At 47.0% G+C, this 25,926-nt stretch overlaps 1 protein-coding gene across 5 annotated transcripts in view; it reads right to left on the reverse strand.

Annotated features, from left to right (window-relative positions):
* Nucleotides 1–3,879: 3,879 nt before the first annotated feature.
* Nucleotides 3,880–25,926, reverse strand: part of LOC140736280 (potassium voltage-gated channel subfamily KQT member 2-like) — a 136,807-nt gene continuing 114,760 nt past the window's right edge. For 3 of the 5 annotated variants that reach the window (XM_073062237.1, XM_073062236.1, XM_073062235.1), the window contains 5 exons: nucleotides 25,375–25,483; nucleotides 24,767–24,898; nucleotides 18,672–18,773; nucleotides 15,055–15,178; nucleotides 3,880–11,420 (listed from right to left, as the gene is read on the reverse strand). In XM_073062237.1, the coding sequence (XP_072918338.1) occupies nucleotides 10,674–11,420; nucleotides 15,055–15,178; nucleotides 18,672–18,773; nucleotides 24,767–24,898; nucleotides 25,375–25,483 (1,214 nt within the window). In that variant the 3' untranslated portion in view covers nucleotides 3,880–10,673. The remainder of the gene's footprint in view (nucleotides 11,421–15,054; nucleotides 15,179–18,671; nucleotides 18,774–24,766; nucleotides 24,899–25,374; nucleotides 25,484–25,926) is intronic. The other 2 variants (XM_073062239.1, XM_073062238.1) reach the window with 1 other exon arrangement.

Here is a 25,926-nt window from a genome sequence, read left to right on the forward strand (position 1 = left end):
CTCATGCCTCTGTAAATCTCTTTATTCCATTGCAATACTGATACGTGTGACATGCTTCTCTCTCTCAAATTGCAGTATGAATTCAAGTATATTATGATCAATGCCTTCTCGGGGTTCCTTTACATTAAGCTCCCTGATAAGATCTGGGTTATTACACAACACCCAGTCTAAGATGGCCTCTCCCCAAATAGGCTCAAGCACAAGCTGCTCTAAAAAGCCATCTCATAGGCATTCAACAAATTCCCTCTCTTGGGATCCAACACCAACTGGATTTTCCCAATCCCCTTGCATATTGAAGTCCCCCATTTCAATTGTGACATTACCCTTAGTACATTCCTTTTCCGGCTCCCTCTGCAATCTCAACCCCACATCCTGGATACTATTTGGAGGCCATGATATTTCTTTACCCTTGTAGTTTCTTAACTCCACCCACAAAGATTCAACTTTCTCTGACCTTACGTCACCGCTTTCTGAAGATGTAATTCCATCTCTTACCAATGAAGCCACACCACCACCTATGCCTTCCTGTCTGTCCTTTCAATACAAAGTATATCCTTTGATGTTAAGCTCCCAACTACGACTCAGTGATGCCCGCAACATCATAACAACCGATCTCTAATTGTGCCACGTGTTCGTCCACTTTATTCCGAATGCTCCGCACATTTAAATACAGCATCTTCAGTCCTGCATCCTTTACCCTTTTGAACTTTGCCTCTGTGGTACAATTTACTCTTTGTTCTGTCTGCATTTGTACCCAGTCATTGGCTTGTCCTTCCGAACATTCATGTTACACCCATCATCTACTTGTAAACCTAATTGCTCATCCTTAGCTGATAATCCTGGTTCCCATCCCCCTGCCATATTAGTTTAAACCACTCCAAATAGCTCTAGTAAACCTGCCTGCAAGATTATTGGTCCTCCTCGGATTCAAGTGCACGCCGTCCCTTTTGTACAGATCCCACCTGCCCCCGAAGAGGTCCCAATTATCCAGAAATCTGAATCCCTGCCCTCTGCTCCAATTCTTCAGCCACACATTTATCTATCACCTCATTCTATTCCAATCTTCACTGTTGCGTGGTCATTAATAGATAGGGTTATTACAGATGTGTATAAGATGATGAGAGGCATTGATTGTGTGGATAGTCAGAGACTTTAACCCAGAGCTGAAATGGCTGTCATGAGAGGGCACCGTTTCAAGGTGTTGGGGAGTCGGTACAGAGGAGATGTCAGGGGTAAGTTTTTAACGCAGGGAGTGGTGAGTGTGTGGAATGGGCTGCCAGCAATGGTTGTGGAGGTGGATATGATAGGGTCTTTTAGGAGACTCCTGGATAGGTACATGGAGCTCAGAAAAATAGAGAGCCATGGGTAACCCTAGGTAATTTCTAAAGTAAGTACATGTTCAGCACAGAATTGTGGGCCAAAGGGCCTGTATTATGCTGGAGGTTTTCTATGTTTCTAGAATGCCAATGCTTCATTAAATGTTGCAGGAATTTACAAATATTGGGTGCAGTTTATACTTATTAAGAGCTTCTATTAATCATGAGCATGAGACAGTCAAACGTAACTACATGAAAGATTTCTGTTTGTTTAGAATTACAGAATCTGTTATCAGTTGTTCTTTACATCCTTTCATACCCTTACGGCATCTCTCTGCCCTTCTGTGATATTATATCTGTGAGTGGTGATCAGTTGTGAGGTACACGATGTTACAATTTTAAATATAGTTTGTAGACAGATAATAGGATAGTATATTGATTTCTTATGATTTCCCCTTGAGGCAAAAGATATATTTTACCCTCAGTCAAAAATTCAGGAACTTTTCAGGATTTTTAAGGAAGTTGTTGCTATGCATTGATAAGTACAGATGAGGCAAGGAATTTTTTTCTACCAATAATTATGAATATTACCACTGCCAGTACTTTTCCATCTTGGGTATTTTTATAACCTCTTTCACTTTGACATGAAAGAGTATTTTTCTGTTGATCAGTGTGGAAAAAAAGCCAAATTAGTTCCAGTGTGATTCAATGTTGTAAAACAATAAAAGGTGAAAATTCCAAGGGAGTGAATGCTTTTCTAGGCACTGTATATGTACTTTGATAATAAGTTTATTTTGATCTAAACATCTCAGCCAATGAAATAGTCCGTGCCTACGTGGGGCAGGACCAAGAAATATTCAAGTACTGGGTAATCAATGCAGGTCAAGAGTTGAGTCTGACCACCTACCCTCGACATTCAATGGCATTTTCATCAGCCAGCCCCCCCCCCCCCCCACCATCAACATCCTGGGGCCATCAGTAACCAGAAGTTGGATTTGACCAGTCACAGAAACAGGGTGTCCCCAATGGCTGGGGATCTGTCTGTGAGTGGCTTGCCTCCTCACACCCTGAAGCCTTTCCATCTACAAGCCATAGGTCAGGACTGTGACAGAACACTCTGATTATATCGGCCGAGTGTGGATCCAATAACCTTCAAGGAGTTGGGCACCATCCGAGCCACGGTTCTTCCCTCAGCAGAGCACAGTGTCTCCATCTGCAAAAGGTGCCAGCCCCATTCAGAAAGGTGGCATGGTTCTCCATTCGCCTCTGGGTCTCAGTTATAACACTCGGGCACAGGAGCGGAATTATGTCATTCGGCCCGTCGAGACTGCTCCGCCATTCCACCATGGCAGGCAGCGCCTCTACTATCTTGGGAGTTTGCAAAGATTCGGCATGACATCTAAAACTTTGACAAACTTCTACAGATGCGTCGTGGAGAACGTACTGACTGGTAGCATAACACCATGGTATGGAAATACCAAAGTCTTTGAACTGAAAGAGTTGCAAAAAGTAATGGATACAGTACAGACCGGTCATCGCGGGTGACGGATACCGCGGACTGGTCATCGCGGATCCACCGCGGGTGACGGACGCGGACCGGTCATTGCGGGTCCACCGCGGGTGACGGACGCGGACCGGTCATTGCGGGTCCATCGCGGGTGACGGATACCGCGGACCGGTCCACCGTGGGTGACGGACGCGGACCGGTCATTGCGGGTCCATCGCGGGTGACGGACGCGGACCGGCCATCGCGGATCCACCGCGGGTGACGGATACCGCGGACCGGTCCACCGTGGGTGACGGACGCGGACCGGTCATTGCGGGTCCATCGCGGGTGACGGATACAGGCCTCCTCACCATTGAGCACATTTACAGGGAGCGCTGCCACGGAAAGCAGCATCCATCATCAAACACTCCCACCACACAGGATGTGCTCTGTACTCACTGCTGCCATCAGGAAGGAGATACAGGAGCCTCAGGACTCACACCGCCAGGTTCAGGAACTGATATTACCCCTCAATCACCAGAGGAAAACTTCGCTCAACTTCACTTGCGCCATCATTGAAATGCTCCCACAACCCATGGACTCGCATTCAATGCCTCTTCATCTCATGCTCACGATATTCACTGCCTTTTTGTCTTTTAATACTTGCAGTTTGTTGTCTTTTGCTCATTGGTTGTTTGTCCGTCTTGTGCGCGGATTTTCACTGATTTTGTGTTCGTTTATATTTATTGTCAATATCCGCAAGAAAATGAATATCGGGGTACTTTATGGTGACATGTGTACTTTGATAATAAATTTACTTTGAACCCTGAACCCCATTCTACTGCCTTCTCCCAGTAACCCTTGACGCCCCTGAAACAAAATGCTATCAACTTCCGCTTGAGTTCTGGAACCCCTCCCCACCAGCAATGGTGAGCACCTTCATCACATGGACAGCATCGGTTCATCCCCACCTGGAGGGCCGTTAGCGCTGGTCACTGCGTACTGGATAATCGCCAATAGATAGCCCTGTCAGCCATGGAATCATGACCTCAACCAACGAGGCAGAGCTTGCCTGTACTTTGTAAGTGCATATCCTTTATTTAATAATATATAATTCGTGGAATCTTTACAAACGCGGTCAAACTCGCATACAGTCAGACGTCATCTAACCAGGCTGTCCTGGATAATATACAGCGGCACACACTCTCAGTCTCATTCACCGGGGTAGCGATACCCCCACACCCCTTCAGCCGCCTGCCTCCCCCGCTCATGAATGCAACCAGTTTCCCAACTGTGTAGCAACGTGTGGAACTGCTTCATACACTGCTGGCGTAGGCACCGTCTCCACCGTCACTGTATAGAACAAGGCTCCTCTGTGTATAGAAATTGTAAAAGTCCCGATAAATAGCTTTTATTAACCTTCGGAGTAAAAAGATCTGGGTTAGGAAACAGGAGTAGAGAGTGCTAGTTTTACCACTCGATGCATGTTATTTCACCATTAAATTTTATAAATGCAGTAATTTGTTTCAAAATAGCATTGGGACATGTGTACATGCCTAGCAGGATATCATATTTATTGTTAAAACTAACTACATCTATTAATGCTGCGGATTCATGCAATATTCTCCCAGCACACCTGCCTTCAAACACAGGGGGAAATCCGGTACGGGGGGGGGCGGGAATCGGGGATTTGAAAAGCTGCAGGAATTCTGAACAGCTATTAGATCAATGAAGTGAGTTTTTACACTGAACACCGAGTTTTCCGGGAACAGGTAGTGAACTAAAATCTAGTTCAGGGGTTCAGAGAGCTCAAATGTGAAATTATAGATCTCCAGGGAATAAAGGACTACAAATATTGGTCTATTTGGGGCTTTTTTGTGACTGATCCCCAGGACTGGGGTACAGGCTGGAATTTAATCCGCCAGTTCGGAGGTTTAAATACAAAATAACAGATCTCCTGGAGTGGGTTCCAGGCTGGAATCTAAACCTGGAACTCAGAGGGTGATATGGAGAATATGCCATATTCGGGAATGTGCAAACTGCAATCTAATCCCGAGATTGACCGGATATACTCACAGGAATCACAGGGTGGAAATTAACTGAGGGTGGACTGATCCTGCACACATGCTTGAGTTTTAACCAAGGGATTGCTGACTTACAGTGTAGAGACTAATCGAACGGGTCAGGCTGTTCATATATTGAATAACAGATATCCGGGAGAAGGTACTAGGCTGGAATCTAATCGAGGGGTTGAAGGAGCACAGAAGTTTATACATAGAATAAGCCGGGGCAAGGTTCAGATTCAATGCAATTGAGGAACGTGTATCAAAGATCACATATCTGGGAGGTTGCAACTATTGCATCCAGTTCACCGTAAGAGCGAAATTAGGCCATTCAACCCAGCCAGTCCGCTCCACCTTAACATGTGCAATAGCAAATCCCTGGGAGATCTCACTGAGGGATTCGGCAAATGATCACACAGTTTAACTAATATTCAAGTCTGAGTTACGGAATGGAAGGATTTGGGGCGAAGGGAGGCACAGGTGGCATCTTAATGCGGGGGCTGGAAACACGCAGGTCAGGAAGCAGCTGCTGACAGAGACTGCACTGTTACATCAGCTCTGCAAAAATCTGAAACTGGCAGACAGAGGCAGTCTATCGGCATCTGTGAAGATATTGTGCCTTGAAAAAGTATTCAGCCCCCACTATTTTCACATTTTACTCAGTTTGTAAATTTAAAATATATTGAAAGGGTTTTGAGCTAATCGATAAAATATTAAGTCAAATCAAAAGAATTCCAAAACCTGCCAATAATTTGCTAAAAACCAAAATTGTGAGGCTGAAAAAGTATTTATCCCCTTTGTAATTACGGCGCTACCTTTCCTCAGCTGCAGTAGATAACCCTAACCGTTACCAACTCACTCAATTTGTAAATGTAGAAAATTGGAAGATCGCCTGAATAAATAACCCCTCTCTCTGTAAGGTTCAAGTTTACAGTAGATTTTCAATGGGCCACACCGCAATGATGACAAAAGAGCATTCAAGACAAATCAGGGAAATGGTACAAGACCGTCCAAAGGCAGAGTTTATACCCTGGAGTTCAGAACAATCCATCGCGAAGATGAAACCACTGCCTATTCAGGCCAACCCTCTGAACTTAGTCACCAAAGAATGACACCTGTAAGACAGGCTGCTACTATGGCACTTTGAGTGAGCTGCAGGCGTCAGTGGCTGCAAATGGAGATGAACTTCGTGGCTCCACAATCTCTAAAGGTACTTTTTGTGGCAAGGAAGAAGCCTGACTGAAAAAAAAGACTTTGCAAACACAGTAAATATGTGGAAGAAGACCTTGTGGTCTGATAAGACTGAAATGGAACATTTTGGCCTCGGCATTAAGCAATACATTGGTGTAAATCATGCTGTTAAATATAGCGAGATCCTGGATAAAAAATCTGCTAGCGTCTGCCAGAAAGCTTAAACTGAGAAGGAAGTCTGTCTTTCAGGACAACGACCCAGAGCACACTGCCGGACCGGCTTCAAATGAAGAGAATGGATGTCCTTTGAGTGGAGCAGTCAGAATCCTGACGGATCGAACAACGCTAGCAAGACTTCAGGATTACTGTCCACCGCCGGTCATCAACTAACCTGGCACAGCCTGAGCAATTTTGCAAGATCGAATGGGCAAATCTTGCTCCATCATAGTGCAAAGCTAAAAGAGACTTATCCAAAAAGACTACTGGCTGTAATAGCTGTGAGAGGTGGTTCAACTAAGTACTGAGCAAAAGGGGATGAATACGTTTAAAATGCTGCCATTAGTTTTTGTATTTTTAATTTTTCATACTTTACAAGTGTCCTTGCTTTAGGGGCTCTGCTGTAACATTTTACATTGATTCACAAATTTAAAAAATGTCAGTTAAATTGATCAAAATTCCTGATTCTAACAATCATTTCTGGGAACAAAGTGGTGGGGGGGGGGTGCTGAATATTTTTAGAAGGCACCATACGTCTCTGTGAGTCTTTGTGTCTCTGTTTGTGATAACCCGCTGAAGCATTAGTAATAACCTGTGGTATCCGTACGCAGACGTCGCCGTTTTGATAACCGGTGTAAGAATTAACTCAAGGCACCTGTGAACCACAGCCCGCAGCACAGCACATCTGAAAACCCGTGACTAACAAAGCGATTCACATAAAACCATTAGCAAGCGGGATACTCTCGGTAACAGCTACCACCTACCTACCGTCTGTAGTGAAATATCCCAATGTGCTTCACAGGCAAAGGTTTGCTGAAAATTGCGGGTGTTATGGAGGAGAGAGGTAGCCAGATTTAGTAAGGGGGGGGGTCTGTTGGGTCATTTATTCTATCAGTGGTCATACCGTCCCGTCCCTGGGCGGGCCATTTCAGAGGACACCTGCGTGTGAACCCCAGACCAGGGAAGGAGAGGTTTACCCATTACTAACGGTGAGTTTTCTTTAAACTAAAACTATCATGATCTGAAAGTAACATTCCTTGGGTTCCACACCCCCTACTTAAACCACTGCGAAAAGGCTTAGCGCCCCCGGGTGAATCAAGAGAGCTCGCCGATTAGATTACCTAAATGAGAGCTCTTCGGGTTACCGGTCTGGGGCAACGCCAGTGCTCCTTCACGGCTGAATCTGGGGTGTGGTCAGCATTTCCGTGGCACACTCGTCACCATTGGGACATGGATGCTAGAATACGTACGGTTTTCCCAGATGTTCCTTATTTACACAGTGCGTGCTCTTCGGCACAGAGGTAAAATACAATTCCTTCACCACTGCCTGAGATGCTACACCAGGGAAGAGTCTACACCTGTTGTTTCGTGAAAACAGTAGAGTGCAAAAGACCATTTCACTCCGCCACGGACGGTCTCAAGTCTGGCTGTGAAAGGAGGATGATTGGACATGGGACTAGCAACCCCATCCCGTAAAAACCCAGAACTACAGAAACATAACAGAAGTGCAAGGGCCTCATCCCTGGAAGAGGAGCGGTCCGCCAAGAAGACGGGCGACATCTAGGGACAACTTGAAAGACTGGCCCAGGACAGAGGACTCTGGCGACGGCAGATGCCCCAGTAAGGTGGTGGCACACTGCCGGCTCTTGCGTTTGTGAAACACCTTGGGATGTCCAGCTACATAACGGACGCTGCATAAACGCCAGCTGCGGTTGGAAAATCCTAGCGGTGTGTCGGGAGCAGGGCGAGAGGTGGACTTGCTATCTTAATAAGCGGGCCACAGGAATTCCTGTGGATATAGGTTAATGAAGCCTTGTATATACTGGTAGTGGCAAAAATGGTTAACTGTAAACTAGTCCCCAACTTCACAGTGAGTTCCGAGGGAGTTCTTTCAGGAGAGTTCGTGCTAACTACTCCGGAGAGTCGGTTGACCCATGCAAGGCATCTGTTTAAGGCACAAATGTGCAAAGCTGTGGCCGCCCTCTGTCTTGGAGTCCTCAGAAGTCGACGATCAGACTCTCAGACGTATATCAGTGAAAGACCAGCTAGGTCAGTAACATGACACTCTTGTCCATATGAACATTTCCTTCGTTTGTAGACTGGAAGGGCGGCAGGGAGGTGGGAATCGGCGGAACTAAATTCTGGCCTGTGGACGTCATTTGCAATTGGCTGTGGGAAGGCGGTGTGCTCTGAGAACGGGCCAATGGGTGGGGGGGAGGGAATAAGGCAAGCGGGAGGTCAAATGGTAACAGACCCAAGCTATGGTCTGTTTTGAGCCACCGAGCGCACTCTGTCCCTGGGGTTTACAGTGGTGAGGGAGAGACTCGGAACCAAACGAGGCTCAGCTTCCAAGGCGATGGCAGGACTCCCATTCCGAAAGCAACAGCCGCTACTCAGTCGCAAATGAACAAGCAGAACGATCGGTGTAGGTACCGCAGTGGGCTGGAGGTGGTAAATGTATTGGGCTCCGGGTCACCTCCGAAACTGTACGGCGGGGAACCCGAAGAGCAAATAGGTTAAAGCCTATTCAGAGAGAGCGAGAGAACCCCTCCCTCAATACCGTTGTTTAGGAGGGATACAGCGAGGATACAAATCAAAAAAATTGAAGCAAGATGGGGGAGGAACTCAGCAGGCCAAACAGCATCTATGGAGAAGAAAAACCGTGAACGTTTCAGGTCGAAACGTCGGCTGATTGTTCTGTTCCATAGAGGCGACTTGCCTGCTGAGCTCCTCCCCCATTCTGACTGTGTTTCTTTCGACTTCCAGCATCTGCACATTTTGTCAAAACTAACGTTGAAGAGGGTGTGGCAAAGAAGGGGCGGCCCGTGTCGAACTCACAACTGTGGAACACGATAGGATGGATAGCCGACCATAAACATAGGACATTCCGCAGATGCTGGGAAGCCAGAGCAACACATACTAAATGTTGGGGAGATTCAGCGAGTCAGGCTGAAGGGGAATAAACAGTCGATGGCCTGGAAAGGGGAAGATGGCAGGAAAAGGAGGTGAAGGGGGAGAAGCTAGACGTGATAGATGAAGGGGGGGAGAAGGGGTTAAGTGCGAAGCTAGGAAATGATAGGTGTAAAGGTTAAAGGCTGCGAAATGAATCTAAATTAGAGAGTGGACTGTGGGAGAAAGGGAAGGAGGGCCACCAGGAGTAGGTGAGAAGAGGGAAGAGGCCAGATTGGGCCAATCGCCATAATTTGGAGAAAGCAGTGTTCATGCCATCAGGTTAGAGTCCAGCTGACCATTGGGAGGACTGAATTAGAGTCAAATACCTTAAATAAGATGCTAAATTTGCTGGGGGGGGTACAAAGATATTAACAGGTCAGTTCTGGGACAGGGATGGTGGGGTAGGGGAGGAACAGATATATTAACAAGTCTATTCTGGGACAGAGACAGGGGTAGGGGGTTAGTTCCTTATGGGCCAGGGAAAATTGGACTCTAGACAGAGTGGTCTGTTCCAGACCTTCATTAACACCTGACCAGAGCCCCACGGGATCATACAGGGACAGCCACTGAATAAACCGTCCGGGAGAGGCAGCCTGGGTACAGAGTTGTAGCCGCAACTTCACTCTCCCCACAACCTTCAACTGAAGCATTTTACAATGAAGCATAGTTAAAATCAAACATGATTAAGGTCAAAAGTAAACGAGATGCTGGAAGTCCAGAATAACACACACAAAATGCTGGAGGAACTCAGGTCAGGCAGCAGCTACAGAGGAGAATCGACAGTCAATGTTTCATGCTGAGGTATAATAATGGTCTGACAATCTGATGCAGGGTTTCAACCTGAACACATCAACTACTTATTTCCCTCCGTAGATGCTATCCAACCTGCATTTTAAATGTGTTACTAAGGTCAAAGACACTCAGGAATGTAGGAACGTCAGACGATGAGACGGCTATAGGAGCTGCTTCACCACCTCTTCCTCCTCTCGGGAGAATCTTCCAGCTCCAGTTCCCTAACCTTACCTTTAGCTCCGGCTGATCCGTGCTTTCGGGTTTCCCCGGAAACTTCGCCACTGTTCTTTGTTGGAGTTTACTCTCCCCCCAACCCCGCCCCTATCCCGCAACCACCACCCCCACGTGGTGGTGAGGAGGTGCCAAAGGTACATTCAGTAGTCGGACTCCCGGGGCAGGCGGCGGAGGATCGGACGGTGGGATTGGGACGTGCCCGCCTGGCGCAGGGCAGGGAGGTTCGGTCCATGGGGAGTCTGTCGAGAACCCCAGGGGTGATCGGAAGGCGGGGTGGAGGCTGCTGCGTGTGGTCAGGACACTCAGGGATGGGGGGCCACGCTGACCCTCGAACTTGGAGCAGTGTGGCTTCCCCCACCCCGCGCAAGCGAGGACTTACTCCCCCCGCCCTCCCACACCCCAAGCTGAACCACACCATGTTGTCTATTTTGAAATCCATGCAAAGTCGCAATGGGCCCCGTCAACGGTACAGGACCTCGGGGGTCCGGAGGGGGTGCATGCTTCCGAGTCCGTGTCGCTCTCCCCTTCAGCGATGTACAGCCTGGTCTTGGCCCAGGGGTTGACACCAGGGTAAGGGCCATGGCCAGCGCTTTCCAAGTTGTCCTTGGACTGCGAGATGCTGAAGCCACTGTAGGAGCGCTCCAGCTCCTCGTGGTCCACCGAGGGGATGGAGATGGATGTGTCGCTGTCCCTCTCTCTCAGCGCCCCATCTGGCCGCTTACAGGCGTGTTCCTCATGTCTCCCGTGCTCCCTGCCTGGCCCCCCGTGGCTGGACATCCGATCGTGGGAGGTGGAGGGCGGTGGTGGGATCCTGATGAAGGCTGTGCCATCGCCCACAGGCGAGGTGACAAAGGTCAACGTGCCATGGCTGTGACGGCTGAGGCCGTTGGCCGAATGTTGGTGAGAGGAGGCTGACGGCGGGCAGCCCTGGGGCGCCAGTGTTGTCCCCGTGTGCCCGGGGAAGGGTCTGAGCACAGTGCACGGGCAGCCACTCTTGTTGGCATTGGTGTTCTTCTCAAGGAGCTCCATGTTGTCCACCGGGCTGTGGTACGGCGGTGCAGGGTCTGGCTCTTTGGAGATGAAGTAAGCCTGGCTCTCCGACTGTGGGATTCCCATCTGCTGCATGTAGATGTTGACTAGGAAGTCTAGCTTCTTCTCCATGGAGTGAACCTGCAACACAGAGAGCCTGGTCACTCATCCCAACCCAGTCACCACTGAACAGCTACCCAATAACTTGCTCATTAATGAGTTTACCCCCCTGACCAGCTACCCAGCAACAAGTCCTCTAACTCGTCACCAACAACCCTACAACCAGTCCATGAATGACTTGCTCACTAACCAGCTCATTATGAGTTATGTTCTGACCAACTACACAATTGCCATCCCATTAACGACTTGACCACTAACCAGTTGCCCAATAATCAGCTCACTTAGGAGTTACCAGCTGCCCAACAAACCCCTAAATAGCCACCATTAGCTGCCCAAGAACCAACCTATTAACTAGCCACCACTGACTAACCAGCTCATTAACCATCCATTCAGTAACCAGCTGCCCACCAACCAACTAGTCACTCAATAACCATCTACCGAGTAAGCAGTCACCGTGAACTAACTGCCTAATGTTTCCATTTACTAGCTAACCCTAACCAGTAGCCCAACAGCCAAATCCATCCACGAATCAGTTGCCCAGTAACCAAGCCTGTTAAAAAGCCATTCATTAACAAGCTGGCTAATGAACCCTCATCCACAGACCATTCACACACTAAATCACAACGTTCCAGTCTGCCTTGCTCCGATTTCCCTGTGCCCGTAGTCAGAATGTGACTGCTGTCCTTGGTTTATCACCTCTTCGTCCTTTCTCAAGTTAATAACAAGCTCTTTTGTTTTATTAACTTTGAGGGAAGGCTGTCACGTCACATCACTAGGCTCCCCATCTCCTTCCTGTGCTCAGGCATCATTACATGAGATAAAGCTCACTATGGTGATATCATCCACAACAGGCATCCACGGAGGGGGTGCATGCTTCCAAGTCCGTGTCACTCTCCCCTCTCCACGCAACTTCATACATCTTTGCAAAGACCCTTCCTCTCCCGGGGATAAGGTCTTTGGCATTTCTATTGTTCTGTTTTTGTGATGAGGTTGCAAGCCTCATGCCCACCCCATTTTGTGTCCTGCAGACTAAAAGAAAGAGAACTGAAGCCAGCCAGGGGCAGCCGGTTCACTGCCCTCCTCTACAGATACAAACAGCTCGATGTACCTACACTCACATCTGCATTAATACACAGAGTTCCATGGAGGTGCATTTCAGAGCCAGGTGCAATATGTAACTACTACCTGATGCACTCTGTACACATACCCAGGGTCAAGTCTCACTACCCTGCATGAAGTTAACCCCTAGGCTTAACTTATCAGCAGCACCTTCAATAATGAACCAAACTTCACACAGAGGCAAACAGAATCTTTAAATGTAGTGACAGACTATCCCTCTGATCCTGAATCTAATGCTACAGAGTTCTGCCCCATAAGGATTGGATGTCTCATGAGGGCGAGCTAGGACTTTTCTCTTTGGAGTGAAGCAGGATGGAAGACAACTTGGTAAAGATGTACTAGATGATAGGAGTGGGTATAAGTGGGATGTCATGGTATCACAGCGATTATCGTGATGCTGTTGCAGCTCAGGGCATCAAAGTCTGGAGTTCAATTCCGGCATCCTCTGTAAGGAGTCTGTACGTCCTCCCCATGGAATGCCTGAGTTTTCTCCAGGTGCTGCGGTTTCCTCTCACAGTTCAAACAGGTAGCAGGTAGTAATTTCATAGGTCATTGTAAATTGTCCCAAGTTCAGACTGGGGTTAAATCAGGATTGCTGAGCGGCAAAACTAAATAAAAATAAGAGGTACAGATTTAGTTGATAGCCAGAGACTTTTTCCCAGGACGGAAATGCATAATTTACGGTTATTGGAGGGAAGTATTGGGGGTGGTCAGAGGTAGGTGACCAGTGGGTGCATGGAAAGCCTTGCTAGTATGGTGTTTGAGGCAGATATATTAGGAACATTTTATTAACTCATAGACCTAGGAGCAGAAATTCGGCCATTCAGCCCACCATGTCTGCTCTGCCATTCCTGCATGACTGATCTATTGTCCCTCTCAACCCAATTCTCTTGCCTTCTCCCCGTAACCTTTGACACCCTGATTAATCAAAAACCTATAAAGCTCCACTTTCAACATACTCAATGTCTTTGCTTCTAATGACATCTTGTGGCAATGAATTCTAGATTCACCACCTCTGGCTAGAGATTCCTCCTTATCTTTGTTCTAAAGGGACGTCCCTTTATTCTGAGGCAGTACCCTCTGCTCCTAGACTCCCCAACTACAGGAAACATCCTCTCTACAACCACATTATCTAGGACTTGCAATATTCAAAAGGTTTCAATGAGGTCCCCCCCTCCATCATTCTTCTAAACTCCAGTGACTATAGGCCCAGAGCCATCAAAAGCTCTTCATATGTTAAGCCTTTAATTCCCGTAATCACTATTGTGAACCTCCTCTGGACCCTCTCCAATGCCAGCACATCTTTTCTTAGATAAAGAGCCCAGAACTGTTCACAATACTCAAGTGCAGTCAGATGAATACATCCTTTCTCTTGTATTCTAGCCCTCTCGAAATAATGCTAACATTGTATTTGCCTTCCTTACTACCGACTCAACCTACAAGTTACCTTTTGGGGAATTCTGCACGAAGTCTCCCAAGTCCCTTTGCACCTTTGATTCTTTAATTTTCTCCCCCTTTAGAAAATAGACCATTCACTTTTCTACCCTATTCCATCTGCCGCTTCTTAGTCCATTCTCCTAATCTGTCTAAATCTCCCTGCAGAGAGCCTGCTTCCTCAGCACTACTTGCCCCTCTTTGTATCATCCACAAACTTGGCCTCAAAGCTATCAACTCCATTATACAAATCGTTGACATTTTAATGTGTAAACTTCCTGCAGCCGCTGAGACGTCCTGGACCCTAGCACCTAGGGGGCAACACAATCCTGGTATCTCTTCTGTGGATTCAAACTCCTGGTCTGCCCCAACTATCACCATCACTCTGCCTGACTTTATGCTTCCCTGCTGAGCCTCAGAACTGGCCACAGTGCCACTGGGGTATATTTGTGCTGGGGAACTTTACACTGATGCTTTGCTTCTCAAGCCTGCACTAGGGGTGTGAGCATCTCAGAAACAGCCGCTCGGATGATCCTGAGTGTAACCATCTCCAGCTCCCGTTCCTTTACCTTGTCAGTCAGGAGCTGCAGTTGGATGCACTTTCCACTGAGGTAGTCATCAGGGAAACTGTCAGGTGCCCTGCTATCCCACACATTACAGGAGGAGAGTTCCTCTGCCTTCACTTGTTATCCCTCCAACTTCCAGCTTAAGTGCTAGCCTGCTCCTTTATCTTCAAAGCCTGACCACTCTAACACTGTCCACTCCAACATTGGCCGCTGTGCTTACATGCTTCTTGTTGGTCCCTGCAAAGTACTTAAGAGATTGTTATGACTGCAGCCCGCCAAAGATAGGCACATGGTTAAAAAAAAAGTGGAGTTGTATGTGAAAGAGAAGGGTTGGCTTGATCTTGGAGTAGGTTTAAAGGACTGGGATAACATTGTGGGCCAAAGGGCCTGTATTCTATGTTCAATGGACCAATGGCCCGTCTCTGTGCTGTGTGTTTCACTGTGATTGGATCCTCCCTCAGTTTATGCCTCAGGTATCAGGTGACAAATCCTGAACTTGGTAGAGACCACTCTCTGCACTAGTTGCCATTCGTTACCTGTCGTTCCATCTTGCCCAGCCGCCCCATCATACTGGGATCTTCTTGAATCTCTGTCTCCGCTGGAATCTTGGAGCGGTCTTTCTCCTGAATCTGGGGACCTCGGCCGACGATTTGGTCGACTCTGCCGTTGGGGAGGAGACACACAGACAGCTCAGGAAATAGATTAGAATGTGAAGCAGCCCTGGGCCCAGCAGAACTATGCCATGACGAGCAAAGGTTAGATTCAGAATGCAAGGCAACAGGTTAGAGGTTACTGGGGCTCTTTAAAGAGAAAGATTTGTCAGAAGAGGAAAGAATTCTTTTTAAGGAAAGAATAGGTGGAAAGTTTTCTTTCTTTTTGTGAAGGGTGGAGGAGGAAATGGTTATGCAAAAAGCCTGAAATTGATCTGAACAGCAATTATCAGAAAGACATTTCCCCACGATGCAACTGCAGAGACATGCAGGTAAGTGAAACCAACAGACAGAAAATTAAGCACAGTCATGAAAAGCTGGCAGCTGAGACATTTACACAGAAAGCAGCTGACGGCAAAGGCAATTGTCTTCTACAAACAAGCTGGATAAAGGTAGGCACACTCAATAAGCCACTGAAGGGGAGATTACAATCTCCCCAGCCAATGGCAGAAGAGTCAACATTGAAGTGAAGGGGAGTGAGCTTTTTTGTATCTGGGTCTCGGTGATTTATATGCAGAGTTATGATTCCACATTCAGCTGGGGTGGTGGCAATAATAATCCATTTATACAGGAGTACCACTCTGAGCCAGAGGTGTAAATTGACAGCAGGGTCAAAACATTCCACACTGTGGATAGCGAAGTTCTGTCAGTACTAGACCATGCAAAACTTTCTAAATTCAGAGACAAAGATAAACTGCTGGAGCAACTTAGCGGGTCAGGCAGTACCTGTGGAGGTAAAGGGGTGGTTGATGTTTCAGAACCTGCATCGGGACTAAATGCAGTGTCAGGCGCCTTCAGCACAAGAAAGAGTGACCTCAGTTCTCACCTCACTGATGTGCCTGAAAGCCAGCCTCCAAGTACAACAATGTCCAAAACTTGTGAGGGGTGGTGTGCCAAGTGATGAGTGGGAAATGGATTCAGCATGTGGACAAACACACTTCACGTGGGGCTGATGCAGACACCCTCTGGGAGAGAAGGCGTCAGGTTGGACAGGGGCCCAGGTCCTCACAGATGCTGCACCATGCCAGGGTGCTGCAGAGAAAGACTCCAGCTTAGGGGAGGATGGGAAATGCTTGCACTAGTGGAGGTTGTTTCCTCTGAGTGGCACAGCGGGAAAGGGCAACTGCTGTTGGGAGTGTTGAGTGTACACAAGAAGGGAGCCAAGTTGGAAGGCACTGTCAGTCTAAGAATTGACACTACCAGGAAGAATCCCCTCTCTGCACTACAAAGGAAGTGCATCGTGGAACCTGGGATGTGCAAGGAATTTATCTTGGGCACAAGTCTGGGGAAAGGTGTCATAAAGGAATACGGCTTGTAGTCTTGGGCCACATCCAATAAGAAGTTGACACAGGTCAGTCAGATAAGGCTGAGCCAACAAATTTGAAACAACTCATTGAATCGACAAGAAAAAGGGTACGAATGGAGGATTTTGGGAGTACAGCCAGCAACAACTCTGTGGGGCCCAAACATCACAGAAGGGGATGCCCCCATGTCTGAAATGTGGAGATTACATCGGGATCAAAAGGAAAACCTGTGCAGCGGAGACTCCTTTTCACAGGTATTATCTTTTCTGTTCTTTGGGTGTTCATGGAGGGTCAGGGAAACCAAGTGGGTGTGCACACAGCTATTTAGTTTTGTAAATTTGCATGCTTTTTAACCAAGCTAATAAAGGCATTTGTCAGTAAATATAGATTCTCGCTGTGCCTAACTCATCATTATTGTTGACGGTTAGTACCTATAACAAAGGAGAAGGGCAAGGGGTGAATTAGAAGACTACAACATGGAGAGGGTTTTGTAAAACCATACCTTGTGTTTTTACCTGTACTGGTTTAAGACAGAACTACACTTGCTTTTATAAAGCACTCTGAATGGAGAAATGTGCTGCAGGCTCATCACAGACACTCAGTTTTACGGGATATCTTGAAGAAGACAGCTGCCAGGTGTTTGGAGAAGCAAGTCTAGAGTGAAGGAGCTGACGGGTGTTCAGAGGCAGTGAGGGGGTCAGTGGAGCAATATTCAAAAGCTGCAGGATTGCAGCTTTACACGGCAGCGCAGGGTTTTATCACAAGGTGGAAATGTCTTTAGTTCATCAGGAACAAGCTAGGGAGCAACACAGAAGCGCGGCAGTTAGCACAATGCTTTACAGCACCAGCTGTAAAATTGGGGTTCAATTCCTGCTGCTGTCTGTAAGGGGCTTCTTCATTCTCCCTGAGACCATGTGAGTTTCCTCCAGGTGTTCTAGTTTCCTCCAACATTACATCTTTGGTTTTGTGGGCATACTATGTTAGCACCGAATGTGTGGTGACATTTGCAGGCCGCCCAGCACAATTCTCACATTTGATTTCACACAAACGGCACATTTCACTGTTTGTTTCAATGTACATGTGACAAATAAAGCTCATCTCTTTTTCAAGAGATATTTAGAAACAGTTGGAAAATTTGTCCTCTCAAGCACCTCGAACCAGCTAATGAGAATCCAACTTGAGAGCTGCTCTTTAAGTTTGTTTAACGTATGAAGAGTGTTTGATAGCACTGAGCCTGTACTTGCTGGAGTTTAAAAGAATGAGGGGTGATCTAATAGAAACCTATCGAATGGTGAAAGGCCTTGATAGAGTGGATGTGGAGAGGATGTTTCCTATTGCGTGAGAGTCTATGACCCGAGGGACCTCAGAATAGAGCGACATCCCATTTGAACAGAGATGAGGACGAATTTCATTGGCCAGAGGGTGGTGAATCTGTGGAATTCATTGGGTATATTTAAAGTGGAGTTCTTGATTAGTAAGCTGATCAAAGGCTATGGGAAGAAGGTCAGGAGAAAGGAGCTGAGAAGGAAACTAAATCAGCCATGGTGGAAAGGCAGAGCGGACTCAATGTGCCAAATGGCCTAATTCTGCTCCTCAGACTTATGCAGGACAGTGCTGGAAGGGTCTAGTGGTTGGGTAGACAGAGGCTGCCCTGGGAATACTTCTATGTTCCTTTGCCCAAGGCCTTTAATTCTGGTGGTCCACCATTTATCCAAGGCAAGCTTTGGCATGCCAGCATTGCATGGGTCTCCAAATGGAAGCAGCTGACATGGGTTCCAGTGCCCTTGCCTCATGCAACCACATGCTCTCATGCAGCGCCAACCCTAAAGCTCTGATATGGTTTGGTTCCTGTTCAGTCCCCAGCAGCAGGATCACAAACATTCCCAATTGCTTAAAAAGGCAAAAAGCGTTGAGAACTCTGCAGCACACTACAAGCAATAACAGCTAAACCCCTTCGTCAGTCAACCTAGACTCTCACATAGTGCTGAGGGATCTGGAATTTAACAAAATAATTAGAGGATATTTTGAATAGATCTTACTGTTTTTGTGAAGCAGGTGTATTCTTGTAGAAGGGGTTTGGCTGTTTGAATATATAATTCTTGAGTGAAAAGAAAGAACATTCTGTTGATGAGTCCTAACCTAGGAGAGTATTGGATTGAATCTTTGGAAGTGGTGAGGGCTCCTTTAAGCTTCTTATGCCGGGGAGTTGAAGGGGGTGGGGGGCCCACAATCATATCTATCCTGGCAGAGTAAATAAGAGAGAACAGCAGCAAATTGCATAGTGAAGTAACGTGAGGAGACAGAAGGAATTCGTATCATCACAGTCAGAGAAACAGCCAACCCCCTGGCAGGCATGCCAAGGGCTGGTGGAGAGGTTGGGTAAGGAACTATTTGTCAGTGAGAGCTCCAACATTTGGCTTTCTCCAAAGGAAGGATGAAACAATGTTTCCACTGAAGATCATCAAGGCAGCTCCAAATCATGGGCTTTGAATTGGTGCACCTTACTGCCAACCCCACCACCACCACTCTGTGATAGACACAGGAGCATCCGCAGATGCTGGAAACCTTAAGTTGCACACGTACAAATTACTGGAGGAACTCAGCAGGTCAGACAGCATCAGTGCAGGGAATGATCATCCCCTTCTTTTCCAGTCTTGGACCTAAACGTTGACTGTTCACTCCCCTCCATAGATGCTACCTGACCTGAGTTCCTCCATAATTTTGTTGTTGCTCACTCTGTGCTTATACATTTCTGCTCTTGTTCCATTCACCTGCCAACGTGGGGAAACGTAGACCAAGGGTGAAGGTCGTGGGTCAAGAGTAGAAGTCAAAGAGAGAGTGTGAAGCAGAGTTTGTGACTAAGGATCGCTCAGCTCAGGGGTAAAGGACGAGGCCTCCACAATGTGAAGAGATGAGACTGATCACCTACCATTGACCATCCTACAGTCAGCTGGTGATCTCAGCATCTCTTGTATCAGTGTGCCTCAGAGCTAACAGCTGTAAGCCCCACACACCTGGGCTTTAACTCTCCTCTCTCTTATTACACTTCAGCAATCCATCACAGGACACTTTCAAAAGGCAATGCCTCAAAAAGGTGGCATCTATCATTAATGAGCCATCACCCAGGACATGCCCTCTTCTCATTGATACCATCAGGCAGGAGGTACAGGAGCCTGAAGAGACACAACATTTCAGGAACAGCTTCTTCACCTCCACCATCAGATTTCTGAATAGACAATGAAAACTACCTTGCTGTTTTTGGACTACTTGTTTCATTTAAATACATACTTTTTTTTTGTATTTTTTAGGTTTTTTATTATTATGCACTGCAAGGCAAAAAAATTTCAAACATAAGCTGGTTAAATGAAACCCGACTGATTCTGACACTAGTTCAGACTGCACGATTATCTTTGCATTGTTCTGCTGTTTTAAGCCTGTCGTTGTATTGACACCACATTTGCTCTGTGAGTTTTTTGCAAGAAAGGAATTTCATCTTACCCTGGGTGTATGTGACTATAAACTTGTCTGAATCTAACAGGCACTGGAGAACAGAAATGTGAAAATCTGCCAAACCTTTGCAAGAGTCCATACGGAAAAGCATTGTTTTAATCGTGCTGCAGACACAGGGTTCTGCAATGACGAGGGGTTTAGCTTCTCTGCATGTGACGCTGGCTCACCTCACAAGACAGTGGGTGTTAGTTGGCTAGAGATCTCCCCAAGTGCCCTCCACCTCTCACCAGACAGTGGGTGTCAAACTGCTGGAGCTCTCTCCAAACAGAAGATATGTGCCCTCTGCCTCTCACCTCTGACCACTTTGGGCATCAGCCATCCAGATCATTCCCCAGTTGTACCAACACCAACATCAGACAGCCCTAAAATCGCTGGTGAAGGTGGCTCCCTTCTACCAGGGAGCTCTGGAACAGGATTCATTCCTGTCACTGAAATGAATTATGGAAATGGTGGCTCTTTTAACCTGCCTTGTGTCTATTCTCCAGCACCCACTTACCACACCAAAACCCCTCAACCTCTGATTGATTTCCAGCCCGACACATTCTGAGGAATCAAATTGAGATGCCACACCCCCTGCATAAAGAACATTTTTCGCCAGAACTCACCTGCAGCATTCTGAATTGAAGGATCAGTGGATTTGGCCTATAGTTTCCTATACACGTTCTACCAAATCCTATAATCTCCTTAAATACCTCAATCCTTCACTCCTTAATCTCTTTGTTCAGATTACAAGACGGCTGCAATCTGATCTCACAGTTTAACCATTTCAGTCCTGCTAATATAAGTGACTGCATGGACACCACATCCATCTCGTTCCGTGGTGGGGGTTCCCCCCACCCCCAATGGAACTATCATACGAGAATTAACCAGAGCTCAGTACAGTTTTAAAATAACTCGCCCAAACCCCTTTGCAGAAAAGACAACATCTTGCTAACATTTTGAACTCTTTCGTACACATAAGAGACTACTTAGTGACTGCAGTCTCTATAGAGCCAGGCATTGTGTATAAGAGTGAACAGCCAGCGTCGATTTCCCCAGGGTGGTGAATCTGTGTCACAGACGGCTTTCAAGGCCAAGTTGCTGGGTATATATAAAGTGAATGTTGATAGGTTCCTGATTAGTAAAAGTGTCAAAGGTTATGGGGAGAAGGCAAGAGAATGGGGTTGAGAGGGATAATAAATCAGCCATGATAGAGCAGACCCAATGGTCTAATTCTGCTCCTATGTCTTATGGTCTAATTTTAAGGTGATTGGAGGAAAGTGTGAGGGGGATGTCAGAGTTTTCTTTCCCTCCACAGAATAGGGGGAGCCAGAGATGGTGATAGAGGCAGATACATTAGAAACATTCAAGAGACGCTTAGAAATAAAGGCACATGATGAAAGAAAAATGGAGGACTATATGGGAGGGAAGGGTTAAACTGATCTTAGCGTAGGTTAAAAGGTCAACACAACATCATGAACTGATGGGCTGTAAGGTGCTGAAATGCTCTATGTTCATACCAATTAGAACAACTCTCTCTAATATCCAATGGATTGCCCTCAAGAGTTCCCTGCACTAAAACGCAATGTCCACAATTTGGCTCCCTCACTTAACACATCAATGATTCTGAGCAACTTTGGAAAGTATGCAAGGTACTAGAGGTGGTATCAAAACCTTCTGTTCCAAGGAAAAGAGTAGAACTGTCAGCTTCGAACAACCATGAGGTATAGAGCAAGCTGGGGCTCGCCTGAACATAGTGAATTCCTACAGCCACATTTCTAGACATACAGAACATTACAGGCCCTTCAGCCCACAATGTTGTGCCGACCATGTAACCTACTCTAGAAACTACCTAGAATTTCCCTACCGCATAGCCCTCTATTTTTCTATGCTCCATGTATCCATTTAAGAGTCTCTTAAAAGACCCTGTTGTATCTGCCTCTACCACCTTCGCTGGCAGTGCACCCACCACTCTCCCTGTGGAAAAACTTACCCCTGACATCCCCTTGTACCTACTTCTAAACAGCTTAAAACTATGCCCCCTCGTGTTAGCCATTTCCACCCTGGGCTTCATCATCTTCTGGTGATTTTGGTCACGGTGACAGAACCCACTGCACTGATACCCCTCTCAGCAAAGGAACCAGTAAATTCCACCTGCCTCCTGAGTTCCTGCCCCAATATCCTGTTGACCTCATGGTACTACGGATCAACCCCTGTTACAAAGGCTTCTCAGACACCAGCAGGAGCTGGGAACACCCTCTGGGAACCACATCTCTACCAATACACTCCGTCTCTCTAACTACGAGCAACTTCCCACAGGAGCTTTCACATGGTCATACATTAATGGGGGGTTTTCAGTTGGGCAGGAATGCTGCTGTCAAACTGCGCACAGCAGCTCCCCACAGCTTCACGGTAGTGAACAGCTCCACTGGAGTCTTTGGTCCTGAAGCAGGAAGAGACGGTGATTTAACATCTCTGAAAGATGTCACAACAACCCCAGGATCCCAGTGGGTGCTCACTCATAATTCTTTTATAAACCTGCTCAAGATCTTATCTCTCTTACATTTGAACAATCTCCCTCATAACAAGTCAGATTTTTTGAACTATGCTGCTAAACTGGAATTCACCAGGATGATTCTGGGAATGAAGGGGTTAACATATGAGGAACGTTTGGCAGCCTTGGGCCTGTACTCACTGGAATTTAGAAGAATGTGGGGGGAGAACTCATTGAAACCTACCAAATGTTGAAAGGACTAGATGTGGATGTAGAGAGGACATTTCCTGTGGTGAGAGTATCCAGAACTAGAGGGCACAACCTCAAAATTGAGGGGCGACCTTTTAGAACAGAGGTAAGGAGGAATTTTTTTAGCCAGAGGGTAGTGAATCTGTGGAATGCTCTGCCACAGACGGCAGTGGAGGCCAAGTCTGTGCATATATTTAAGGTGGAATTTGATAGTTTCCTAATCAGTCAGGGCATTGAGGGATATGGCGAGAAGGTAGGTGTATGGGGTTGATGGCGAGAAGGTAGATGTATGGGGTTGAGTGGAATCCAGGATCAGCCATGATGGAATGGCGGAGCAGGTTCAATGGGCTGAATGGCCTAATTCTGTTCCTATGTCTTATGATCTAATCAATACCTAAAACTATAAAGGATGCAGACACAGCTGATACTTTTAAACACCAGCTCAAAACCTGTCTATTTAACCTTGCTTATAACTAACAGAATTTTGTCTTTTAGTTTCACACTCCCACTTTTTCCCCATTGTAAAGCAATTTGTGTGAAAAGGGCTCTATCGGTAAACTATTATTATAATACCACCTAATGAGAGTTTAGAAAGGAAGGTTTTACAGGGCCGGCGAGACATCTATTACCTTATCCGATTCACCTTCTCAGCCTCTTCAGAGAGCAATTGAAATGAAACACATGGGAGCAGAATTAGACCATTCAGCCCATCGAGTCTGCTCTGCCATTCCATCATGGCAGGTTTATTATCCCTCTCAACCCATTCTCCTGCCTTCTCTCTGTAACCTTTGACACTTTTACTAATCAGGAACCTATCAATCTTCCCTTTAAATATACTCAATGACCTGATCTCCACAGCCGTTTGTGGCAATGAATTCCACACATTCACCACCCTCTAGCTAAAGAAATTCCTCCTCATCCCTGTTCTAAAGGGATGTTTCTCTATTCTGAGCCTCAGAATAGAACTTCTAATTCTAGACTCTTTCACTATAGGAAACATCCTCTCCACATCCATTCTATCTAAGGCTTTCAATATTTGAGGTTTTAATGAGATCCACCCCCCCCCCCCCCCCGTTCTCATTCTTCCAAACTCCAGCAAGTACGGGCCTGAAGCTATAAGGCACTCCTCATTCCCAGAATCTTTCTTGTAAACCTCCTCTGAACCCTCTCCGATGTCAGCACGTCTTTTCTTAGATAAGGGGCATAAAACTGTTCACCAACTCTGAGTATGATCTGACTAATGCCTTATAAAGCCTCAACGTTACATCCTTGCTTCTGTATTCTAGTCCTCTCAAAATGAATGTGAACATCACATTTGCCTTCCTCACACTGACTCACAGATATGGTCATACAATACGATAAACGGCCCTTCGGCCCAGATCGCCCATGCTGACCAAGGTACCTGCCTGAGCAGGTCCTAGTTGCAGATGTTTGCCCTCTATCCCTCTAAACTTCTCCCTCCAAGAGCCTGTGGCTCTATGTGTCTGGATCCAGACTAGAGCATTAACCCTCCTCGATGCTGGCCCTGGGTACTACCCTCCCTAAAACCTTTCCCTGAATAAGGACAGAACGGCTGGCCACACAAGCAGCCATCGGTGGATGTGGAGAGGATGTTTCCTATGGTGAGGATATCCAGAACTAGAGGGGGATCTTTTAGATCAGAGGTAAGGTGGAATTTTTTTTAGCCAGAGAGTAGTGAATCTGTGAAATGCTCTGCCACAAGACTGCGGTGGAGGCCAAGTCCGTGGGTATATTTAAAGCAGAAGTTGATAGTTTCCTGATCAGTTAGGGCATCAAAGGTTACAGGGAGAAGGCAGGAGAATAGGTTTAGAGGGATAATAAATCAGACACATGGGATAGCAGAGCAGACTCGATGGGCTAAATGGCCTAATTCTGTTCCTATGTTTTATGGGTGTGCACTGTTGCCCGGCTGACACAACTTGAGAGGGGTGGATGTATGGAGAGGGGGTGCAAGGAGCAGTAAGTGAGAAGGGGAACTTGCCTCGACTGCAGGTTTTTAATCCTAGACAACATGTCCAAGTGCCCGGCGGAGTACTGCTCGATCACATCCATCACGTCGTAAGGCCGCAGGCTCTCCTTGAACTTCCGCTTGGAAACAAGGAATCGCATAATGCTGCAAAGGAGGTTTCCAGAATATTAGATACAAAGACAGGGGGACGGAGGCAAGGGGCAACTGGAGGAAATTCATTCGGTCACGGGGAGAACAAACAAACTCCTTCACAGGGAATTGAACGGGTTGCTGGCGCTGTCATACCACCCACGCTAGTTCAAAGGGGATGTGTGGGGTAAGGCTCTTTTTTCCACAGAAACGGAGGAGTGGGTGCCTGGAATGCACTGCTGGGGACGATGGTAGAGGCAGATACAATGGAGGCACTTAAGAGGCCCTTGGACCCATACATGTGCAGGAGATGGAATAATACGGACAATGTGGAGGCAGAAAGGATTATTACTAGTTAGATTGTGGACCAAAGGGCTCGTTCTTGTGCTGTACTGTTCTAGATTCTCTGTGCAATCCCAGGATCCATCTCCAGGGTCCGTTCCCACAAGCCATCCCTCAGGGGCCTGTGTTAACATCCAGCCAGATCTTACCATAACGCTCGGATAGAAACTTTCAGCCCAGGGGTGAGGTCATCGGTGACAAACTCACACTGGCAGCTCCTGTTGTCTGGGATGAGCTCCTCAGGCAGGCTTCCTTGGTCTGCAAAACACAACAGCGAGCAGATGGGAAATGTGGGCTACACTGCTACCTCAGGGCAGACCGCCTCATTATCAGCAACCTCCACAAAACAGGAGGAGGAGGAGCCACAGGAAGAGGCTCATTCAGTCCCTTAAGTCTGCTGAGACTAGGCTGGACTAGGTGTCTCCACTTGACAGTATCCACCCTCCACCAAACCCCCTGGTTCCTCAATCTGCCGTTTCAGGTCTGGTTCATCGGTCTGCCCCAGAGGAGGCTGCACTATCCCAGTCCAGATACTGCAGAGGTTTGCAGAACAGGGACTGCTCTGTCCAGTTCTCTCGGTGACAGGTTGCAACCACTCCACTGCCCCACTCTTCCCACAACTTGTCAGCACTCCTCTGGTGCCACAACACTCCCACAGTGTGACTCTTTATTTACACAAAAAATTCTACAAAGTACAAACA

Source organism: Hemitrygon akajei, chromosome 11, assembly GCF_048418815.1.
Source record: "Hemitrygon akajei chromosome 11, sHemAka1.3, whole genome shotgun sequence".
In the NCBI taxonomy this organism is placed as follows: domain Eukaryota; kingdom Metazoa; phylum Chordata; class Chondrichthyes; order Myliobatiformes; family Dasyatidae; genus Hemitrygon; species Hemitrygon akajei.